At 40.1% G+C, this 20,491-nt stretch overlaps 1 protein-coding gene across 10 annotated transcripts in view; it reads right to left on the reverse strand.

The window, feature by feature from the left end:
- The window catches only part of LOC101169815 (protein phosphatase 3 catalytic subunit alpha), a 181,420-nt gene that overhangs the window by 37,680 nt on the left and 123,249 nt on the right, over positions 1-20,491 (reverse strand). For all 10 annotated transcript variants that reach the window (XR_013651103.1, XM_078936363.1, XM_078936362.1 and 7 more), the window contains 3 exons: positions 18,776-18,976; positions 2,290-2,414; positions 1,670-1,781 (listed from right to left, as the gene is read on the reverse strand). Coding sequence is in view for 9 of the 10 variants with exons in the window: in XM_078936363.1 (XP_078792489.1) it covers positions 1,670-1,781; positions 2,290-2,414; positions 18,776-18,976 (438 nt within the window). In the remaining variant the exon portion in view is untranslated. The remainder of the gene's footprint in view (positions 1-1,669; positions 1,782-2,289; positions 2,415-18,775; positions 18,977-20,491) is intronic.

Consider the following 20,491-nt stretch of genomic DNA (forward strand, 5'->3'; position numbering starts at 1 on the left):
ATTTCTTTGTTTGAATCTATGTCCTAAAAAATGACACAGGTTTTTTATTTTGGCTAAAAACGCATAATTATAATTAATAGACCACTAGGAACGCTTTTAATATAGATCAAAAGATGATCAGAGTGGGGCATCAAAACAATAATTTACCATAATACAATTTATGACCAAATAAATCATAAACAATAGACAAAAAGTGAATCATTCAATCAGAACAGGAAATTATAATAATTTCATTTGTCTCTAGATAAAATTACATCAATCATTAGAAGATAAGGATAGACAATTAATAGGTGTTTTTTTAAACCTAAACAAAATAGTAATAAATATTAAATAAAACATGAAATGGTCACAATACAGCAAATTTTAAAAACTGTGGTCAAGTGATTTTTTTCTTTTATATTTTTTAGCAAATTTTTTCTGATTTAAATCAGTTGTAACACGCTTGTGTTTACCATTCCTTCTTTATTAGTAATGACTAAATCATAAGAAAAAATCTGACAAATCATAATTTAAATCAGTTAGTATTCATCCTGAATTACAGGATGTTTTAAACAACAATGTGTTTTTGTGTGGACTTATAATCTCTTGCTGGGAGTAAAACTACAGTTTACGTCTGCAGGTAATAATTGGATTCCTTCAGTATAGACTCAAAAACCCACTTCGATCATCCTTTGATCTATTTTAAAAGCGTTCCCAGTGGTCTTTTAATTATAACTTTAATGAATCTTAGCCAAAATCCAACATACCTGCGTGGTTCTAGGACATAGTTTCTGCAGAGCGGCAGTAGTTAATTAGAAAGTCACCTCTGAGTTGTGGGTACACCATTGACGTAGAGCAACTATCCTTCCCCTCCCAGTCGCTGAGAGTTTTCTGTTTACACTCTCCTACTAGCTTACAGCCCTTGACAAACCATCCAAACAGTAGCAGTGCAACAAAAATGGAGCTATCCAGCTGTACACTTTGGAGTAGGAGTGTGCATTGGCGAGTGTCCAGCGATGCAATAATACATATCACGATACGTGTCGAATGGTACGATAGGTATCATGATACATCCCACGTCTGTACTGGAGCCATTTTTCAGTATTTTTTAAAGATTATCACTAAGAAAAACTTCTACCTGAATATTAATATGTCTTTCTTTGTAATAAATTGGTAACATTCATTTTATGTAATGATCACAACGTTAAGCACTGAAACCGTCTCTCATACATAAGTTTCTTTTACCCAAGCAAATTCATAGTGCTTTTACTTTGGTATATATTTGTTCTTGAAGGGATCAATCAACATTGTCCGACGTACAAAACAAAATATTTTTCAGTATAAGATTAAAAAAAACATAGAAAGAATAAATTTTAACCAGTAAGGTTCAGTAGGTAGTGCATAACTTATAACAACAAAAACTGTGAGGCTGACTGAATATTTAACAAGAGCTTCTTCTTTTGAGCTTAATTCTCTTGAATTAAGCCACAAGAGCATGTTAAAAACACCAAAAACATGATTTAATATGAGACTTTTTAAAATGTCATGGTACCAGTGATAATGATAAATTAAGTATCTATCAATTCTAACATGTATAACATAGAAAGCTCTTTGGTTGTGCAATAGCTGTTATAAAGTCATTTAAAAAATAAAGCGGCTTCAATAAAAAAAGACAACCAAGTTTACTTACATTCCTGCTTAAATGTGAAATACTCTGTTAAATGTCGACATTCATGATTCCCACGCAGCAAAAACAGTGTTTTGGGGTAAAGGATCTTTAAGGCCCACAGGTAAAGCACACACTGAAACAAAAGAACACAGGCAGAAAGCACGAACAGTCACTTCCTCCTTTCTACCAATAATTGCAGGCAGATCATCACCTGAAACATTCATGAGGCCCGTTTTATGGAACATTTCAAGATGGAAAGGGGTGACAAACCTTCAAAAGAAATCATCTGCAGGCAGGCACAGCCCATTCCATTAAGATATTATTTATTAATGAAAGGATAATGTTTCGGTGGGGTGGGGGAGAAGAAATATAAGTCTGGATATTAAATACACGAGTTTTAGTTGATATTAAAAATCTAGCGCTGCAGAACCCCTAGCTCTGCTCTGACATTTGCGACTGGGGCTACACTTCAACTGATCATAAAAGTCTATCACCCCCCCTCACCCCCATGCAATATTTGCAGCCTGATTTGATCCAGGCTCAGAGACGCCTATTAATAAAGCCAGGCACTGTGGAGCGGTGCCGCTGAGCGTCCCGCTCGGAATCGGCCGTGTACGACTACGACGATCACAAAGACTCACTTCAATACTGAAATACCCTCTGTCAACATAGTCTCCCAAGAAAAGGTAGCGCGTGGACGCCGGGGATCCTCCCACTTCAAACAGCTTCATCAGGTCGAAGAACTGCCCGTGGATGTCTCCGCACACTGGAACAGAAGAGATGAGAAACCATGGGCGAAAAAGGCAAGATGGCGACAGCATTTTTATAAAAAGATATTTAAGTGTTTCCAAAAAACATGGCCACACCACTACATCTTGTTGGATACACCTTAGGTCTTCTTTCAATGCTTTCAATAAACATTGTGACGTGAGAAAAAGGGCGCGTAAAACTGAGATACATTAACACGGATAAAAAACATTTGATATGCATTATTATATAAAAAAATAAAAAAAAATCAGATAAAAGCATGAAAATAATGCTTTTAATTAAACTAAAATGCTATTTTTAAATGTTGTGGAATGTATTAATAATGTAATTAATACAATCGTATGCTAGTTAAATGATTAGCATGTGGCGATATGCAGATGGTGGATCAGGCTGAAAGGATAATGGACACTGTTTATTTCCCAATGAGCATATATAGGAAAGAAAACACACAAAAAAAGAAACATTTATCAACCACTCAATAACAAATATAGCTATAATGCTATTTCCAAAGCTGCAGAATGCATTAATACATTTGTAGGCTAATTAAATTGTTGAAATGCAGCAATATGCAAATGTAGCATCAAGCTAGTGAGATGAACGGGCTAGGTGTATTTCCTGACACCAAACATAGACTAGGAAAAAAACCTCAACCAGGCCTTTTGAAAAGTATGAAGCTCACATATTGTTTTTCTGTGTTTGCTATTTTATTCTACTAAAAGAAAAAAAAAGAAAAGAAAATACACCCATTGGTCTCAAAGGGTAATATAGGTAAAATTATAGCAGGACTGAGCTCCCCATTACCCATAATGCAATGCAAACCGTTGACAGCATTAGACTGAGTTTATATAGTTTATAGTAGTAGTAGTAGTATATGAGTGTATTAGATGTATACCGAAATGGAATGCAGCGTATTGCACCGACATCTGTAAATTTGTCACTATCGTTGCAGTTTTTCTCCCAATGACTTGCATTTGTATATTTTTTTCCTGTAGTGCAAGTTATCTAAGTCATATACTTGCAAATCTGATTTCTTGATATAAGTAAGTGGTTTCACGTCGAACATTCAATTGACATATTTCCTGTAGCCTGCTTTTAAGTGGTAGGGGTACTGCCTTCCAACACGGCCACTCCTGATTGGTTGCCGTAGAAACGATGGCTTAGACTGACTTGGACCTGCCTACTGACAATATCCATATGGCAAAAAGATGACAACTGAGTTGACCTAATTTGGTTGGAGCCAGAGGTAAAACATATTCGATGGGTGGCGTCACACTCGCTCAGTCCTGTACTTGTATGCAGTCTGTGATGTAAACCAATGATGACAGTATTATCCATTTTTACCTTAACGTGACTTGCTTACTGGGGAATATGAAATATTTATTACTAACTTTTAACCCACTTTACTGAGAGCAGAACAGTGGCACCTGAGACAAGTCCATTAAATGTGCTCATTTACATAAAAGGCTTGGATTGTAATTATGAGCATTTGACAGCTTTACCTCACATAAAACAGACAAGAACAGGCTCCTCCAGCATTTTCTCTGCAGAATGACATTCATACATTAAATATTCATCCATCCCCAGTTCATTTTTACCCCCACCACAGTCTCCTTCAAGCGGCCTTACAAGATGAACACACGTTGTTGTCCAACGCCGCTCCAAAGAGCCGTCAGCTGTTCCACGCGATGACAAATATAGGTCGTCAAAGCATCTACCAGCAGATAATCACCTCTTCACCTCATATTAGCGCTAAAGTCTGTCGTGCGTGGCAGCAGATCCGCTCAGCTCCCTGCTCCCACTGATGTCAACTATAGTCTTCGTTAACAGCAGAGGAGGCAGCTCCTAAATGGCGGCAGGGGAGTGTTTTGGGACGCAAACGTCAGACTTGAGCTGCAAACGGTTCAGCCTAGGTTGGGTTTCACATCGTCCTGTGAGAATCCAAACTCTAACACTCCCCCCAAGAGGGACAAAAAGAATCGGGGCCAAACTCGGTTTGTCCTTTTTCTTCAGCTCCCAAAAATCCTAGGTATCTGATGTTTAACAAAAAAGATATCCTTTTACTTTATTAAAAATATCGATCTTTAAATGTAATAGTAAGGATCCCCTCCACCCCTCAAAAACTCCGGTTTATGATTCAATTTTAAAGTTTTGGCTAATCTTTATTTATTTTATTTGAATAAGATTTGACAAATCTGGCTTTAAACTTTTAACACCAAAGATGTCGCTGGCAACACCTAAATACCACACTCGGACACACGTTAACTCTTCAACCGTTTAAATAAGCGGCTTTTGTTTCACCGCCACACGTTATAACGCAAAGCTGCTTTTCCCCACGACAAAATCAGCTGATTTACGTTGATTCCGTAAACACTTGACAACTGCATAGCCTTGCATAATCTTGCATATCAGCGCAAAGCTGCTTTTCTTCGTCTAAGAATTTGCTGGAATCAATGGTAATTGCGGTTAAAAAATTATGGTAGTCGGAAGAATGTCACACATTAAGGGGTTAATTGCATTTTAAGTAAAGAACAAACAATAATCCCACAATTTTTTTTTATCCACATGCAATAGAAGTTAGTGCAAAGTTCCTATCATGTGGTCTTAAAATACATCACTAAACAGGATTGGTTTCAATGGTGTTTACAGATGGATGGTATCTGATGATGGATCTAGCTTGAAGGCAGGTTCTCCCCTTAATCACCATCAGATTTGAACCAACACTGACCTTAAATTAAAAAAAAAGGAAGAGAAATTACTCAGTTTAAATCGTAGATCCTTCCATCGTCTTCCACTTATTCAGGACTGAGTCTCGGGGGCAGTAGTCTAAGACAAGATGCCCAGACTTTCCTCTCCTTTGTTCCTTCCTCCAGCTCCTCTGGATTCTCCAGGTTAGTTTCTAGGCCAGCAGTCTTACCCGGGGTCTCCGCCCAGAGGGACATGCCCGAAACACCTCCTTGGGGCATCTGGACAAGATGCCTGAGTCACCTCGACCTCTCGATGTGGACCGGTTCTACTCCGAGCTTTCTCTGGGTGACAGAGCTTCTCATGCTATCTCTAAGGGAGCACCAAGCCACCCTATGGAGGAGCTCCTTACAGCCGTTTGTATTCGCGAGCTCGTTCTTATGGTGATGACCCAGAGCTCAAGACCATAGGTGAGTATTGGAAGATAAACTGGTAAATTGAGAGTTTTGGTTTCTGACTCAGTTCTCTCCTCACCACAACAGACCGGTACCACAAACCGCATAACAGCGAGTATGCGCCTGTCAATCTCTGATCTTCCCTCACTTGTGAACAAGACCCCAAGCCACTGAAACTCCTCCACCTGGGGCAGGAGCACTACACCCACAGGAAAAGACAAACTAGCTTTCTCCCGTTTACATTGTAGTAAATAGTAATAGATTTGCTTGTCTTGGCTCTTGTTGTCAAATCAAATTTGGCATTAGGGATGATTCTCTTTTTATTTTTGGAATAGTTGGTCAAAATTTGAAAAGTCTAGGTATCAAAATCAGCTTTTTGTGTCGACTGCATAGTTCCCGATGGACAGAGGGAGGGCGGCTTCCAATAAATTCCCAGGTGGGGAAGTGTTGTTGATCTTCCAAGAAGTCTCTAGATCATCACTTGTCACATAGTCAGTGTCAATCCTACAATTTTCTATCGCCATTGTTAGTTGAATGGCTGTGGTCATTAACTCAGCAGTGTTTTGTCTATGGAGACAGCTGTTTTTTGGGTTGTTGTTTTTTTGCAGAGAAAGTGAAGTGATTCCCTTATAATGAGCTTTCTTTACCAGTGTTCCACGGGGAATGACTACATTTTGCTTAAATGGGAGTAAAAATGAGTGTTTGAGATGATTCGAGGTTGTTCCAGCTCTCATCAAATTCAAAACAATGGTGTTATGTTTAAATTCTGCTCAGCTGAAAGGACACAGTAACATTCATTACAGCTTACATAACCATTTTTCTACATAAGTCTGTGTGGCTGTAGGAAGACAAAGTCAGGTGAAAATCACTTTATCAATCTGAAACTAATTAGTCTACTGAACCTAGTGGCATGATGGGAGATTGAATTGGAGAAAGCGGTTTGGTGACTGGAGCTACTTTACAAATGTAAAGAAATTAGACAACGCGACATTTGGAATGACAGACGAAGCTGCAGCCACCTGCCAACATTTTTCATCATGTTGTTAAAACAGCTGCTGAAACTGAATTTTACAGATGAAATCTTACAATACAAAAATGTGTTGAATACACCTAAACCCGTCGTACCTATGTTTTATACATATACAAATATAAAAACATGCTAAATAAGCAAATCGAGCAAATTAGCATACATGCAACTAGAAGATCTGCACAGCAGTCTAGTCTAAATGGCACATATTTATGGTTTTCTGTCTTGTATAGGGCCCAAGGTGCTTAACAGTCTCAATCTGGGGCAGCCATGGTGCAGCGGTAGGGCGGTCGACCCATGATCGTAAGATTGCAGGTTTGATTCCAGCCTTGCACGTCCATGAGTCGAAATGTCCTCGGGCAAGACACTGAACCCCACTTGCCTCTGGTGGTAGGCGGGCGCCTGTGTTTGGCAGCAGAGGGGCCACCAGTGTGTGAATGTGTGTGTGAATGTGTGTGTGTGTGACTGGGTGACTGGGTCTGTGACTGTAAAAGCGCTTTGTCCTTGTTGGTAGAAAATACAAGTATACGCCATTTACCATTTTACCATTTACCAGAGTGCTTTACAGTCTCAATCTGGGAAAGACGAGAACCAAACCACCAATCCTCAGATCAGAGGTCGATCGCTTTACCTCAGCCCCACAGGTAGCACGTGGTAACAGAGAGGCAGAATGATTCAAAAGATTTTGTTTTTTTAAAGTCTTTTTATAAAGAATTCTATAAAAGAAAAAGGTTAGTAATAGAAAAAAGAATTGAGCCTCAAATTCTGGCTAAAAAACATTCATAGGGAAACATATTCATAACAATTTCTGACAAATCTGTAGTTTCTTGTATGACTTAATTAAAAATAAGTCTAAATAAACCCATGAATTTGCTTTGATTACAATGAATGGCCATGATGATGGAGAACGCTTTCGAGGCTGCTGGAACAAACTTTGATGTGGCGGACGTTATGTTTACCTGCGAGTTTGAAGCGGAAAGCTGCTATACTCTGTGTTAGAATCAGGTAATTTACGTTTATTGCGTAAGAAGTTCACTACTGTCAGATGTCGCATTTCGTAGCAAAGCTACTTATCTTCATATCAGAATCAACTAAACTACGTTATTGCATAAATACTTTCCTACTGTAAAAAGTTGCACATCAGCGCGATCTCCTTCCGAATTTGTTGCCATTACATTATTTGCGTAGACGGTCAAAGACTTACGGTAATTCAAAAGGTGTTATACTGAAGCTAAAGTTCTGGTGTTAAATGATCAAAGTCTGGTTGCTCTGAAGAACAGAGTTCTCTGATAACCTGACCTGCATGATGGAGAATCTTCACAGACAGCATCAGAACACACAACTCAATGATTAAAAAACTAACCCAGCAAGGTGGTTTGTCTCCTACTACAGAATAAAGAGAATATCCTTATGCAAGAAAACCTCTGAACCCCATCTCCGCTCCAGGTTTTCTACCTCAACCGCTTTAATCTTCTCAGCAGTTTCATAGGCCAGCTTTTAATAATAGTTGCCAAGCGCAGAAAAGCCAGGAGTTTATTTGACCAAAATATTAGACAATAAAAAGATTTGAGGACAAAAAAGACAAAACACTCACACACAAAATCTTTGTTTCCATTTGCTTTTTGTTTTGCTTCATGAACTGAAATAAACTTTAACCTTTGAGTGTGAACAAATGTAGTGTAGAAATAAACTGTTTTCTTGTTCTCTTCAGTGCACGTTTATTTTTTGCAAAAATTAGATTTTTTTTATTGTTTATTTGTAATTTTAAAAGGGATATAGACAAACACTGACACACACTGCTTTAACAACTCTTAAAAAAAAAGTTCACTTTCACGTGGTAGGGGTGTGGACTTCCAACAAGCTCACTCCCCCCTGATTGGCGAGAGTAGTTGCCATAGAAGCGTTGACTCAGACCCACTTGGATTAATTATTGCTTACTAACCCCTTGGAATAAATCCTTGGAACTTTGAGTGGAGCTTCGCCTAGTTTTTTAGTCAGTGTTAATATTGTTTTGAGTTTGTCTTTGCTTTGTTAGTGGATTTGAGCATTTTTATTTTGTCTTTTCATATTTTCGATCTTTTGTATTAAAAATTGTTTGATCAAAATTTTTGTTTGTAATTTTAGCTTTAAAAAATGACAAAATTTACCACTTGGAATTGAGTTTTTTGGACAGTTTCAGGTTCATTGTGGAATTATTGTGTAATATAATCAAAAATACAGAAGTTGGGGTTTTACTAAAATAGCTGGATATCAGGCACACACAAAAAAAAGTTAACAGTAAAGTAGTCAAAAATGCTCAAAAAGGGTCTGGACTACAAAGGGTTACACAACCAACCAATTTTTTTAAAAACAACCAACAAAAATAAAAAAGTCTAGGTTATGTAAAGTGGTGACAGTAATAATAAAAGCATCTGAATCTTTAAAAAGCAGTTAGCTGCTGTTCAATTCATACTTCTATCCATATCATTCATTACTGACACAACACACTCCAGATGTGTTGATGGGTTCAGTTCTGCAGCACCACCTGACCCTGAACGTGCAGCCTGAGACATCATGAACCATCTCCTGCCGTATCATCAAACAAAATCATGCAACAGATGGTACCGCCCCCACAGCTTCATGAACTCTGTATCATCCACAGAAACTCCAGCACAGGCTCCAAAAACCAACAAAAAAAAAACAACGACAAACAACTCAAACCTCGGAGTAAAACTGTGTGTAACCGAGCCGGACTGAATTATGAGGTGGTTTGTTTGGAAGCGTTGTGTCACAGCGAGAGGTTTCCTGGTTTTAATTTTGCTTCAACCCGGTAAGGGGAGAATAGACGGGTTGGATGAAGCAGTCTTACGCAACAGCGTACGCTTCAAGGTCAAATCCTGGCTCCACAGCAACTTTTCCACTCCTGCAGCTGTTGGTTTTACTGCCCGTTTACACATCCCGTGGTGAAAATCAACCAAAAGTGAGGGTTTTGTGTGCGATGTAAACTCAGGTTCACTTCTTTTAGCCTTTATTTCGTTTGTTGAAATGAAACCTGTTGCTTCCTCACAAATCTACATGTTTGGAGAGTTTCTCCTAGTGGAAAAGTTCAAATCCCAGTGAAAGGAAGGTCTGCAAAAAACGTGAGCGAATCGGCCTTTGGTGGCACATTGATGCAAGGTCTAATTAAATGTTTTAATCGCTAGATTGATCGACTCAAACAGTTTCTTATCTGAATCAAAGTTCTCTGAGTCCACTAAACCTGTTAGGGGACTCATTTTCTCTACAAACAAGATAACAGCCGGAATTGTTTACTGAAGCGCAGTGACATCGGTGATAAGGCCGCCATCATGGCTGTCGTTCGTCTAGTCTGCCGGTAATCTGGCCATTGAGTCATTAACCAAAGGGGGAAGACTTTTAGAGCCACTTTGATAAGAGTGGCAGGTTGGATCCTTCCCTTCCAGCTGCTTAAGTTGCATCAAGGATCAAGAAATAACCTTACAAAAGAGAAATTATAACAAACGTCTGACGCAATGATATCCAATTAGTGGAAGCTGGAGGACAGCGTTGGAGAGCAATTATCTCGATTTATGAGCCACACGAGACAGCTCTGAGAATTTGCTCTCCTTGACTGTATTGTAAACCTTCGCTTTAGCATTTGTCTTTTATTAAACCCACATTATGTAACTGTTCAAAGCCGCAGAGGAGACCGGCTTCAAAGAGAAAAGCTTGTTATTTGCCTCTGATTTTCAAAAACATCCAGGTTGTCTCCTGCGACTAAAATAAGTTTACAACAAAAGCAGAATGGGGTTGGGTTCTAAAATGAATCTAAAATCCCAGGGAAATTATTTTATTAGAAGAGAAATAAACACTTTAAAAGGGCTTTGAAAACAACAGCAACCTCTTATTCCTGCTTTTACATTCTGTCGGTTTAACGACCCACTCCGATGAAAATTGTAATTTGTTGTTTTTAACATGTTCTTGTCGCAATTCTTTGATGATGAAGGACATTTATAAAGAAAATTCAGCTCAAAATTGCATTTCTGAGTATTTCACATCATTGTGAATCAGGAGCAGATGAAAACAGCACTGTGTGGGCCTCAAGCTCCCTGCTCCGCTCCATTCTGATGCATCCGTTTGTAGACAAACAGATCCACATTACGACTTCATTTTCCTCGTCTGAGCAGACATCTGAAACTGTACAGCTGCTTAGCTCTAACATAGCTCACCATTTTTATATTAGCGGTAATGTTAGCGTGGGCGTATATCGGCTGTAAGTTAGCGGGAGAGCGTGTAAACAGATAGCTCTCAGTAATGGATGACGGGGAAAGCGGTTTGGGTTTTTCTGAAGTGAATTTTTCAATGCACCGTTTCCTAACCCTGGTAGTCGGAGCGCATCTTTCCAATCCATCTGCAAAGCCTTAGAATCATACTACATTTGCATGAAAAAGGCATGCTTTTATTTTGAAACTCCTCATGTGCTATATGTAAAATCTTTGTGTGGCTTTTACATTACGGTTTTTATGAGTAATATATTTATTAATTAATTTATTGAAAATGTGCCGTTTATGCCCCCCCCACACACACACACACAGATCCTACCTTTACTATATTGAATAAGAGGAGAGAACAACAGAAATTGGACAATCTCATCTGACTTTATCCAGTGAAGGCATCACCATGGAAACATCCCAGTGGCAATAAATCCTTCCAACAGCAGTGGTTGATATCACCAAAGAGAGAAAACAAAAACTTAGGCTGCTGCTGACCTGATAAAGGACCTGAATGAGCATCACCACTAGCAACAACGCGACACAAATGCCTCTAAAAGCGAGCGTGCTGCTCTGACCCTCACTAATAGAGCATGTGCATTCGCATTTGTTTTATATTTTTACTCAATTATAAAGCCCTGTTGAGGCAAGTGATAAGCTCAAAACCTTTCTCTATTCATTAAATGCTTATCGGTACAGGTAGGATGGCGCGGCGATGCCAACAGCTCAGTCAGTGTCAGCCGCTGCGTGGATGCGAGCGACGCCGGTAGACACAGAAAGGACGGGCTCGCTCAGCTTGATCACAGAGAACACGCCGTCCACCCATCGCTCGGCTCGGCTCCGCTACACCTCCAGGCGCGCTTTGCCTCCATTCCTCTTGTCACACATCGCAGCAAAACGAGGTGAGAGCCAAAGCCCACATACGAAGAGCAGGTGGGAGTACATTATCTGGAGTGAGAAACAATTGGTTCTGGCCATCTCTGGCTTGTGAGCTAAAGTGATCCCCCTGAGTAGCAGCATATCGAGTGGGCTGTGGGCATTACACAACCTGGTTCCAGAACCTACACAGGGCCAGAACAAAGGCTAGCTCAATGAGTGGATGAAATCCACTGTGCTGCAGACTGTCCTGCTTTGTTTTGGTTTGACTAATAGCAGCTCACAGCATTGATGATGGCTCTTTGGCCTCCTGTAGAGTGTACTGCACACATCCATGTGCTGGAGAACACTGAAGAAGCTAGGATTGAAGAGCAGCGGGGCAAGGGAAAGTTGGAACTCTGCCCGATGCATCATCTGCAAACATTTTGAACTTTTTCATTTGACTGAAAGCAAAATACAAGGTTAATAGATGAAAAATAGTAGTGAGCCTCATTTCTCCACAAAGAATGAAGGATAAATGGACATATTTTTTCAATGCTGTTGCATGCTCAATTTCATGCCAGCAACAAGCTCCAATATTGCTAATACAGAGGTAACCAAAGACCTGCAATCTATCAAAATGATGCTGACAATTTTTTATTTATGTTCCGAGGCCATGAGGATCTTTAGTTTAATTAAAAAAACATTATTTCTGATGAATAGGATTAACTAAAAAACTTTATTCACATTTTTACTTAAAAAATACATTATTTTTTAGGCATGTTACTAACCATTTAACCCCAAAGCCGTCCCTAGCGACAAGAAAAAGTTCTTCAGTCTTTGAAGAACTACTGTGACTCTGAACGTTTGCGTAATTAACAAAATTCAAATGAATTCTGCAAGCTGAGACAAGCAGCTTTGCGCTGATATACAACATGTCACAGAAATAAAGTGTTGCTTTTCCGTGCCGTTTTCAGAATCCGTTGCATTTACGCAAGAGGCCAGAGAGTTTCCATTCAAAGGGCGTCAATCCTGGTGCGACAACTCCAGTGTAAAAGTGTTAAGGTAGTCGTTTTTACGCAAATAGATCATGTATTTCTTCTGATCTTTGTAAGGTTGGTGTTAAAGACAAAAAATTAATTCACAAAAAGAGATGCAGTGTCAACAGCTGCTCATTTGGGGGCAGTGTTGCCCCAAAACGAGGTCCAACCAAAAAGAAAAAATAAAAATAAAGAAGAAAACCTTTAATCTTCAAACTATTGTATATCGAAGAGCGTATTTATTGCCTCACTATATCGCAGTTACTGTAAAGATGTTTTATAATTTTTCTGTAAATATAAAAAAGATAGTTTACTTGTATAAATATAACTAATTAAAAGTTGTTGTTTAATCAAAAGAAAACGTGTCTTTATGTCCATGGTATCAATTTCAGCAATTTTTGGTGATGAAAGTAGAATTTTCTTTTAACAGAGGACTAGAAAACATTATCCTAGCTTCCTTGGTCGTATGTAACAACAAGCAGATGTTCTATCAGCAGTAGTAAAAAAGTATTTTTAATAGTAAAGCAGGTGAAACATCATCTAAATTGGTGTTCTAGGAAATTAAAACGAAAGAAACTCTTTAATCCAAATGTATATTATTATTATTATTACATATTTTACATTTCGAAGCTAAAAAAGACAATTCAAGCCGCCCCGTTAAACAAAACGTAAGGTTAATGAGCATATCCATAGGAAACTACAAGCCTAATTGGCCTTAGTGATGCCTCTTTGGAGCTCTTCTGTCCACATGCACATGTGCATTTCACATTTGAAGGCTGAAGATTTACCAGCCTTGAAAGGCTCCAATGAGCAAACACACTCTAACTTACACTCATAAAGCTGCCATCTTCATCTCAGCCTAGCAGTCTTCATTTATTTTCTAAATGTACGACATATTCAGGAAGAAAAACACACGATCTGTTATGAAACAATAACGGCTCGGACAACTTGGAAGAGGCTTCGGCTCCTCCTCATAAATGTTGTCTCAACATCTAATAAAAGAGAACTTTACTAGAAAAATATGTTTTCCTGTGTTTGGACACAACCTTGGAAGCGGAGCCGCAGAGGAGTGCGAGAGATGGCTGTTGCCTGGTGATACGCTGACGGAAGCTTTAACGATAAATTAAGAGGAAGTTGAGTGAAAGCCGTCAGAGCCGCTTCAGTGGCAGCTTCCTTTGTTTCACCAGCCTCATCCTAAAAACCTCCATCGGTTTTCTGGACCCCTTTAGGAAGACGACTCAGCCCAACCCTTGCGTGGGTTGAGAAACTGAATCAATCTGGGGTTCGAACCCTTATTTTGACCATCCTGTGTCCCTCAGAGGGGGCCCTTAAAAACACATGCTTTGGATAAAAGCCACTAAATAAAAATGTAAGGCTGTTTAAGCGCAAGAGAATAATAGACAGGGCGTTTTGTCGGAGCGTCCAGGAGAGGCAAGCACGGCAGGGGAATGATCACACGCCATAGAGAGGTCCTTGTTTAAAAAGACTGGTGAGTGGGAGAAGGGTTGAGACAGGGGTGTTGAGTGGGAGGGAAAGAAGTGCTTTGTTGCTGCACTCGTACACACAAGTGGGTGAACAGGAACGCACGCCCCGCTCCTCGGGATCCACAGCTCGCACGCAGAACAGGGGCTGTCTGGGGCCCAGAACGCAGCACAACAAAGGAGGCGGGGCTCAACGCTGTATCCGCCGCTTGAACGGCTGCAACATCTGCTGCAACGCGCTGCGTCGCCTTCTCGCCATCTGAGGTAGTCTGACCACAACGGAAGGCCGAAACAGATCCTAAATGCAAACGACTTCAACTGTTGTTTTGCCGATACTTACATTTTTTTGATTAATGTAAGTATCGACTAATGGGTCGATTATTGGGTGTAACCATTAATGGACTTTTTTATTCTTACAATCTAACCAGATTGATTAGCCTGAGGCAAGTTGTTGATCAAATCGAGCTATATCATTATAAAAGTGTTTCTAAATGAAATAAATTCATCACAATTGATTGGGAAATACCATTTGGATTGAGGCACGGTAGGTTTATTTTATTATAACGTTAAAAAATTTCAGCGGACAACACACGTGGTGGCAGCTAAAAATAATCTAGCCATCGTGACAACAGTTGTCTGAACTTCCATCTTTCAGGAACGCTAGCGAACATTAAGTGCAAGATAATACAGCCACTATAGGAAGAGTCAAAACCCCCTTTAGGACGTGTTCCCACTTTAACCAAAGCAGCCCGTGTGATAGCATTCAGAAGAGAAGGTGATACGTTCTGCAGAGATCTGAGCCTACAAGCCGTGCTCATGGGTATAAGCCTGGACTTTCTTGTTGGGGGTTGGGATGATGGGTTGCCATAGATCCCTTGAGTAGGTTCTGATTGCGCTAACATCAAAGAGGGCTCATCAGAAAGTCTAATGGAGGAGGAGCGCACTTGACCAGGAAGAGAGACAATAGATGCTCTGGACGTGTGCGTATGCAGCGTGTTCACTCACAGGCAGCCTTGAATGAGATCAACTTCACATGCTAAGTGCTGAGGATAAATATTCAACAGTGTAACATTTAAAAAACGCAATTTAGAAACACTTTAAATCTGTGGAAATGTGAGCCAAAGGCCTTTTTTTTATTAGGTAAACTGCTTGGAAAACCATATCTGTGAGGTAAAATACATATTATTGTGCAAGTTTTTTTTTTATTTTTAGAGATATTAATTTCGGTTAAAGTGATTTTTAGAAACCAGAGATTTTTATAGGTCCTGTTTTGCAAGTCCAAATCAAGTCTCAATGTAGCGGTAGTTTTAAGTAAATTCTTACGTTTTTTCTCAAGTCCTTACATATAATTTATTTATCTATTTACTTGTCCTGTCCGACAGCTGGGCAAACACATGAGAGCTGAAGGCCTCTTGTGTTGGACATATATTACTTTAACAACAGGGGTTATGAATCTTCTGACACACCAGAGGTATGTCTGAATAAACCCCCTTTGTAATCGAGGCCAACCTTTATTCATTTTAATCATTTTTAAAATCTTTTGTGTTTGACCGAATGGAAAAGAAAAGGAGGGAAGAAGAGAGAGGGATGTTAGAGGGGGGAGAGGAGGGTGATTATAGAAGGGGGGGGACCATGAAGCAGCATAAAGCAACAAGTTTCTGGATGGTTATAATCATTACAGTGAGGTTCAGATGTACTACAAGTCTATTAGGGCGGGGCCTATCCACACACACACACAAATGTTATCAACATACCTGTTGGCTCCAAAAGTGTTTACATGTCAACATGTACACAATACAAATACTGTTCACACACGCATCCCTATCGATTCAAACCAACTAGTGTGAAACATTTGATTCAATCCCACAAACTATTTGTGTAAAGGTAAGCTAAAACCTGTTCTTAAGTGCGTGTTTATGTTCTTCTAAAATGGATGATGGAAAGTAGAAAAAAGGAGGGAGAGTTCCCAGTCATCCCCACACCAAGACCCCCGTTGCAGCAGCAGCCAGAACCCCCCCAACACCCGCAGGACAGCAGATAGAGAACAACTGCCCCCTGGGCAATCATATGCGCCACCCAGGCCAGGGTCAGCAGGACCACCACGGAGGCCCACAAAGCCAGAGAGCAGGGAGGCATTGGGGTACAGAGAGTCCAAGCTCCAGCCCAACCAGGACAACAGCCCCTCTGCCTCGCCGGGAGGGCCCAACGAGGGACCCAGCCCCAGAAGAGCGCCCACAGCCCCAAACGAGCACCTTACCACTACCCAGGAGTTCTGGGCATCCCCCCCCACCCCAACCCCAGGTACGAGTCAAGAGCCCCCAAGGGAGACCCACCCCACGCTCCAGGCAGCCACCCACCTGGTCAACGGTTGGTCTAGGAGAGAGCCAGGCAGGAGGAGGACAGGGGAAGAGGGGGTCCACAAGAAGTGTTGCAGACATGGCCCGACCAGGCTCACCCACAGTTGGAAATTTGGCAAGGCCCAGCGCTCAGGGGCAAGGACCAAAACCCACACCACAGGTCCCACCTTCCTTGTGAAATGCATGTGTGTGTTTGTGAGGGTGTTTGTGTGCATGTATGTGTGTTTGTGATGGAGTGATGGAGTGATGTATATTTTGAGGGGTAAAGGGTGTGTACTAAGGGGGTGCAGTTAAAATTGGTGGGTAGGGCACTGAGGGGACCTCTCCTGATTACTCACAGTGATGTCCAAGCACCCTCCCTACCAAGGGTCCTACATGTCTAAGGTGCAATTAAATTCGAGAGGGGGGGGCCTATTCCATATGGCAATCATGGGAGGGGGAACACTGCCAAGTAGCTCCTCCCCCCAAGGTGCATCGCAGGCTCATGGAAAGTCTCAAGTCTATCGCTGTAATTTGAAGTCTCTCGTCTTCTTTTCTAATGCACAACCTTTGTTAAGAAATAAATATTTTTCCCAAATTTCCACATCAAGTCTCTGCCTGTGAGACTTTAGTGCGACTTGAAGATGTGTCTCAAGGCAAAGTTTCCATTTCAGTGGGAAATTTAATGTCCAATTATTAATGTTGATTTTTTTATTTTTTTATTTTGTTTTTAAATTATTTTATCATCATGGTCAAAAGGTCATGTTCAAATAAATGACAATACATGATAATATAAGATTTAAGAATCTCAATAAATAAATATATTTGAAAGCTTGTTTTTTTTTTAACCTAGGGAAATATGTTTTGGTCATAAAACTAAAGAGTTAATGCAAACTGATTACTAAAACTGGGTTTTCTATTACAAAGAAACTTCAAAACCATGGGAAATGGTTGTGAATGTGGATGAGAATGGTTTTTTGTTTTTTTTTACCAAAGACATGACTTTTCGGGAAGATGACTCAGCCTGGAGCCCGACAGAGCTCATCGGGAAGAATTTTCCAATGATTCAATGTCGAGTGTTGCTGGAAAACCTGATGCCCTTTTCTGCCTCTCTTGCTTTAACTTTACAACTTTTTTTGTTAAGTCGAACACGTGAAACTATTGTAACACCAAATTTTTTTTTTGTTTTCACATTTCAAACACGTGCTGCATTGGGGGAAAAAAGTGGGAAAAAAAGTGAGCATCTTTTTCTTATTTCTAAAAATGTTGTAAACCTGATCTTCAAGTGTTTTTTAATGGGCAGTAACTGCTGACACTGACCAGCACTAGTTAAATCATAGATTAATTCTTGTTTGAAGATGGTTTTGAAAAAAAAAAAAAAAACCTGAACCCAACCAAGTCAGTTCACCACTAGCAGCACAACTTTACAAGAAATAAAACTAATTTGTATCAATACAGGCGTTCTTTAGATTGATACCTGATTATGGGCATGTTTTTTTTGTAAAAAAAAGACTGATACCGCTAACAAAAGTTACTGTGACTATGTTAACTTCCTACCTTGTTACTAATAACACACACAAAAGACTGATATAATTAAAAAAATAAGTTACAGTGAATATGCTAACTCCAAGTCTAGCTAGAAACACGTGAAAAAAAATCACAGCTCCACACCACTACATGTTAGTGTATTTACAATATCATCAAAACCTGTTTGGAATTCTTAAAAAACAGACTGACATTTTGACAGAGCGCTGTGTATTTCCTAAAATTGCTTAAACATTAATTAGCAAAACCTCAATTATTCCATATGTAAGGTGCTCCGGATTATAAGGGGGGGAAAAAAATCCTGTTTTTAGGTGTTTCTCATAGTGTGGAAAACACGGCAAATGATCAACTTCATGCATGTTTTTTTTTTTTTGCACAGTTCCTTATAATAAAGACAGGTGTGTTTGGAAATTCTGATTTTCATAGTGTTTTAAAGATTACGAAATCTTCACCTCTGGGGAAATAATGCATTCAAATGGGCTGATGACAAGGCGTACAAGAAAAAAGCTTTTAATGGAAAATAAAAGCACAAAAGGCCACATAATAGCGCACCGTGAAGTCTTATTGTGGAGGAACTAAATGGTGTGACCCATGACACCCGGACCGTTTAGTCAAATCTAGACTTCCAAGTAAGTCCAGACATCAGAAAAAAAGCAGTGTAGACTTTCTATTGAGTGTGTTGATTTCTGACCTGTCACGGGGGCCTCGATGTCCAGCAGATTCTTTTCTGAACGCAGGATAGCGGCTCCTTCTCCTATGAGCCTGAGGGCCACAGATTCCTCCACACGGCCCTCCTTGGTGAGGTGAGCTTTCAGCACATCCACTTTGGGCTTCCCGTCACTGTCAAACACCTCTTTAGCCGTCAACCGGTGGCTGGGGGGGAAGGGGACAGCTTGAGAGGATAAAAACAAAAAACAAAGAATTAAGAAGTAGTAAATACAACCGTTACCCCTCTATGACGTGCTGATAATCGAATATTCTTTCTTCGACAAATGACAAAACGGGACGCACGTCAAAGTCTGCATCGCTGAGAAAACGCATTCAAGCTGTTTAATTAAGGTTCTTTGCACTTTCCAGGGGGTCGCTCTCCCCCCTGCAGGACAGGGAGTTCACTCCTATGCTTTCAGCCCACCCCCTGAGACAATTTACCAGATTGCTACTGTGATCTGTGACTCATTTCATTCTCAGTAGTCAGAGCTGCACCGCACACTTTCAGCTGGCGAATGATAATGTACCGAAAAGTCTTTTACTTTCCGTGGAGCAGTCGGGAAAATAAGTCGAGTTTAATATTCAACCATCCGTGTATTTCAAGAAGAAGAAAAAAAAAAACCTTTTTATGTGTTGAAACAGCAGAACACAGAAATTCCTCTCAGTCTGACACGCATTTACTTATTTTTCAGTGGCAGTTGATTTAAAGAGTTAATTTGCATTTAGTCATGAATGCACTGAAACTATTGTGGAAATTAGAATAACCAACTCTGCAGCAAACCTGTCACTGTGAGTAATAAGTGGCTCGCAGGAACGGCTTTCCGCATCTATTCAGTGAACAAGAGCAGGTTTTTCCTTAAGACAGCTGATGCATTCAAACGGCTGTTTGCGGGCATCCTAATTTAAAGCTGAGTGCTCTCTAATCTAATTACTGCATGACGAATTGGATTAGTCTGCTGTTTTTTCTTGCATTTGGTGAAAAAAAACAAAAGTGAATCACAGGGAGCCTCCAGACAGCTCAAACTGCTACAAGAAAATGTTTGAATTTTACCTTACTCCAAACATCTTTTGATTTATTTTCAGAGCGTTCCCAGGGGTCTTTCTTTTAGGATTGTGCAAAAAACTTGTGTGGTTTTCTAGGACATAGTATCCACAGAGCGGCAGTAGTTGTTAAAAAAAAATTCACCTCTGATTTCTGGAAGCAACCCCGCCTCCCTTCACATCTCCCATAACTGAGAGCTCTCTGTTTACATCCTCTTCCGCTAGCTTACAGCCCCTCACAGCCCCAACCTAGAAAAACAAAGACGTACATGGATGTAGTCGTCTGCAAGTGGATGCATCAGAATGAAGCAGGGAGCTTTTGGCCCGCCGAGCGTAATTTCTAAGTAACAAATAGGATCTTTTTCAGACGAAATTTTATCATCTACACCTGATTTACAACAATTTAAATTAAAAAAACTTCAGAAATGCAAGTTTGAGCTTACTTTCCTTAATGTGTGTACTCCATTATCAGAAGAATACCACAGGAACAGGTTAAAAACACAGTTTTCATGGAAGTGGGTTCTAGAAACCGAAATGTAGAGGAGATTTTAAATTTAAAAAAGCCACAAAAGCGTGTTTAATCCACTGGAATAATATCATCCATTTACACCATTTATCCGTCTGCATGCTGACAGACAGTCTCTGGGATCAAAGCTGC

The sequence above is a fragment of the Oryzias latipes genome, chromosome 18 (genome assembly GCF_053564925.1).
Source record: "Oryzias latipes strain Hd-rR chromosome 18, Olatipes_Hd-rR_3.1".
Classification (NCBI taxonomy): domain Eukaryota; kingdom Metazoa; phylum Chordata; class Actinopteri; order Beloniformes; family Adrianichthyidae; genus Oryzias; species Oryzias latipes.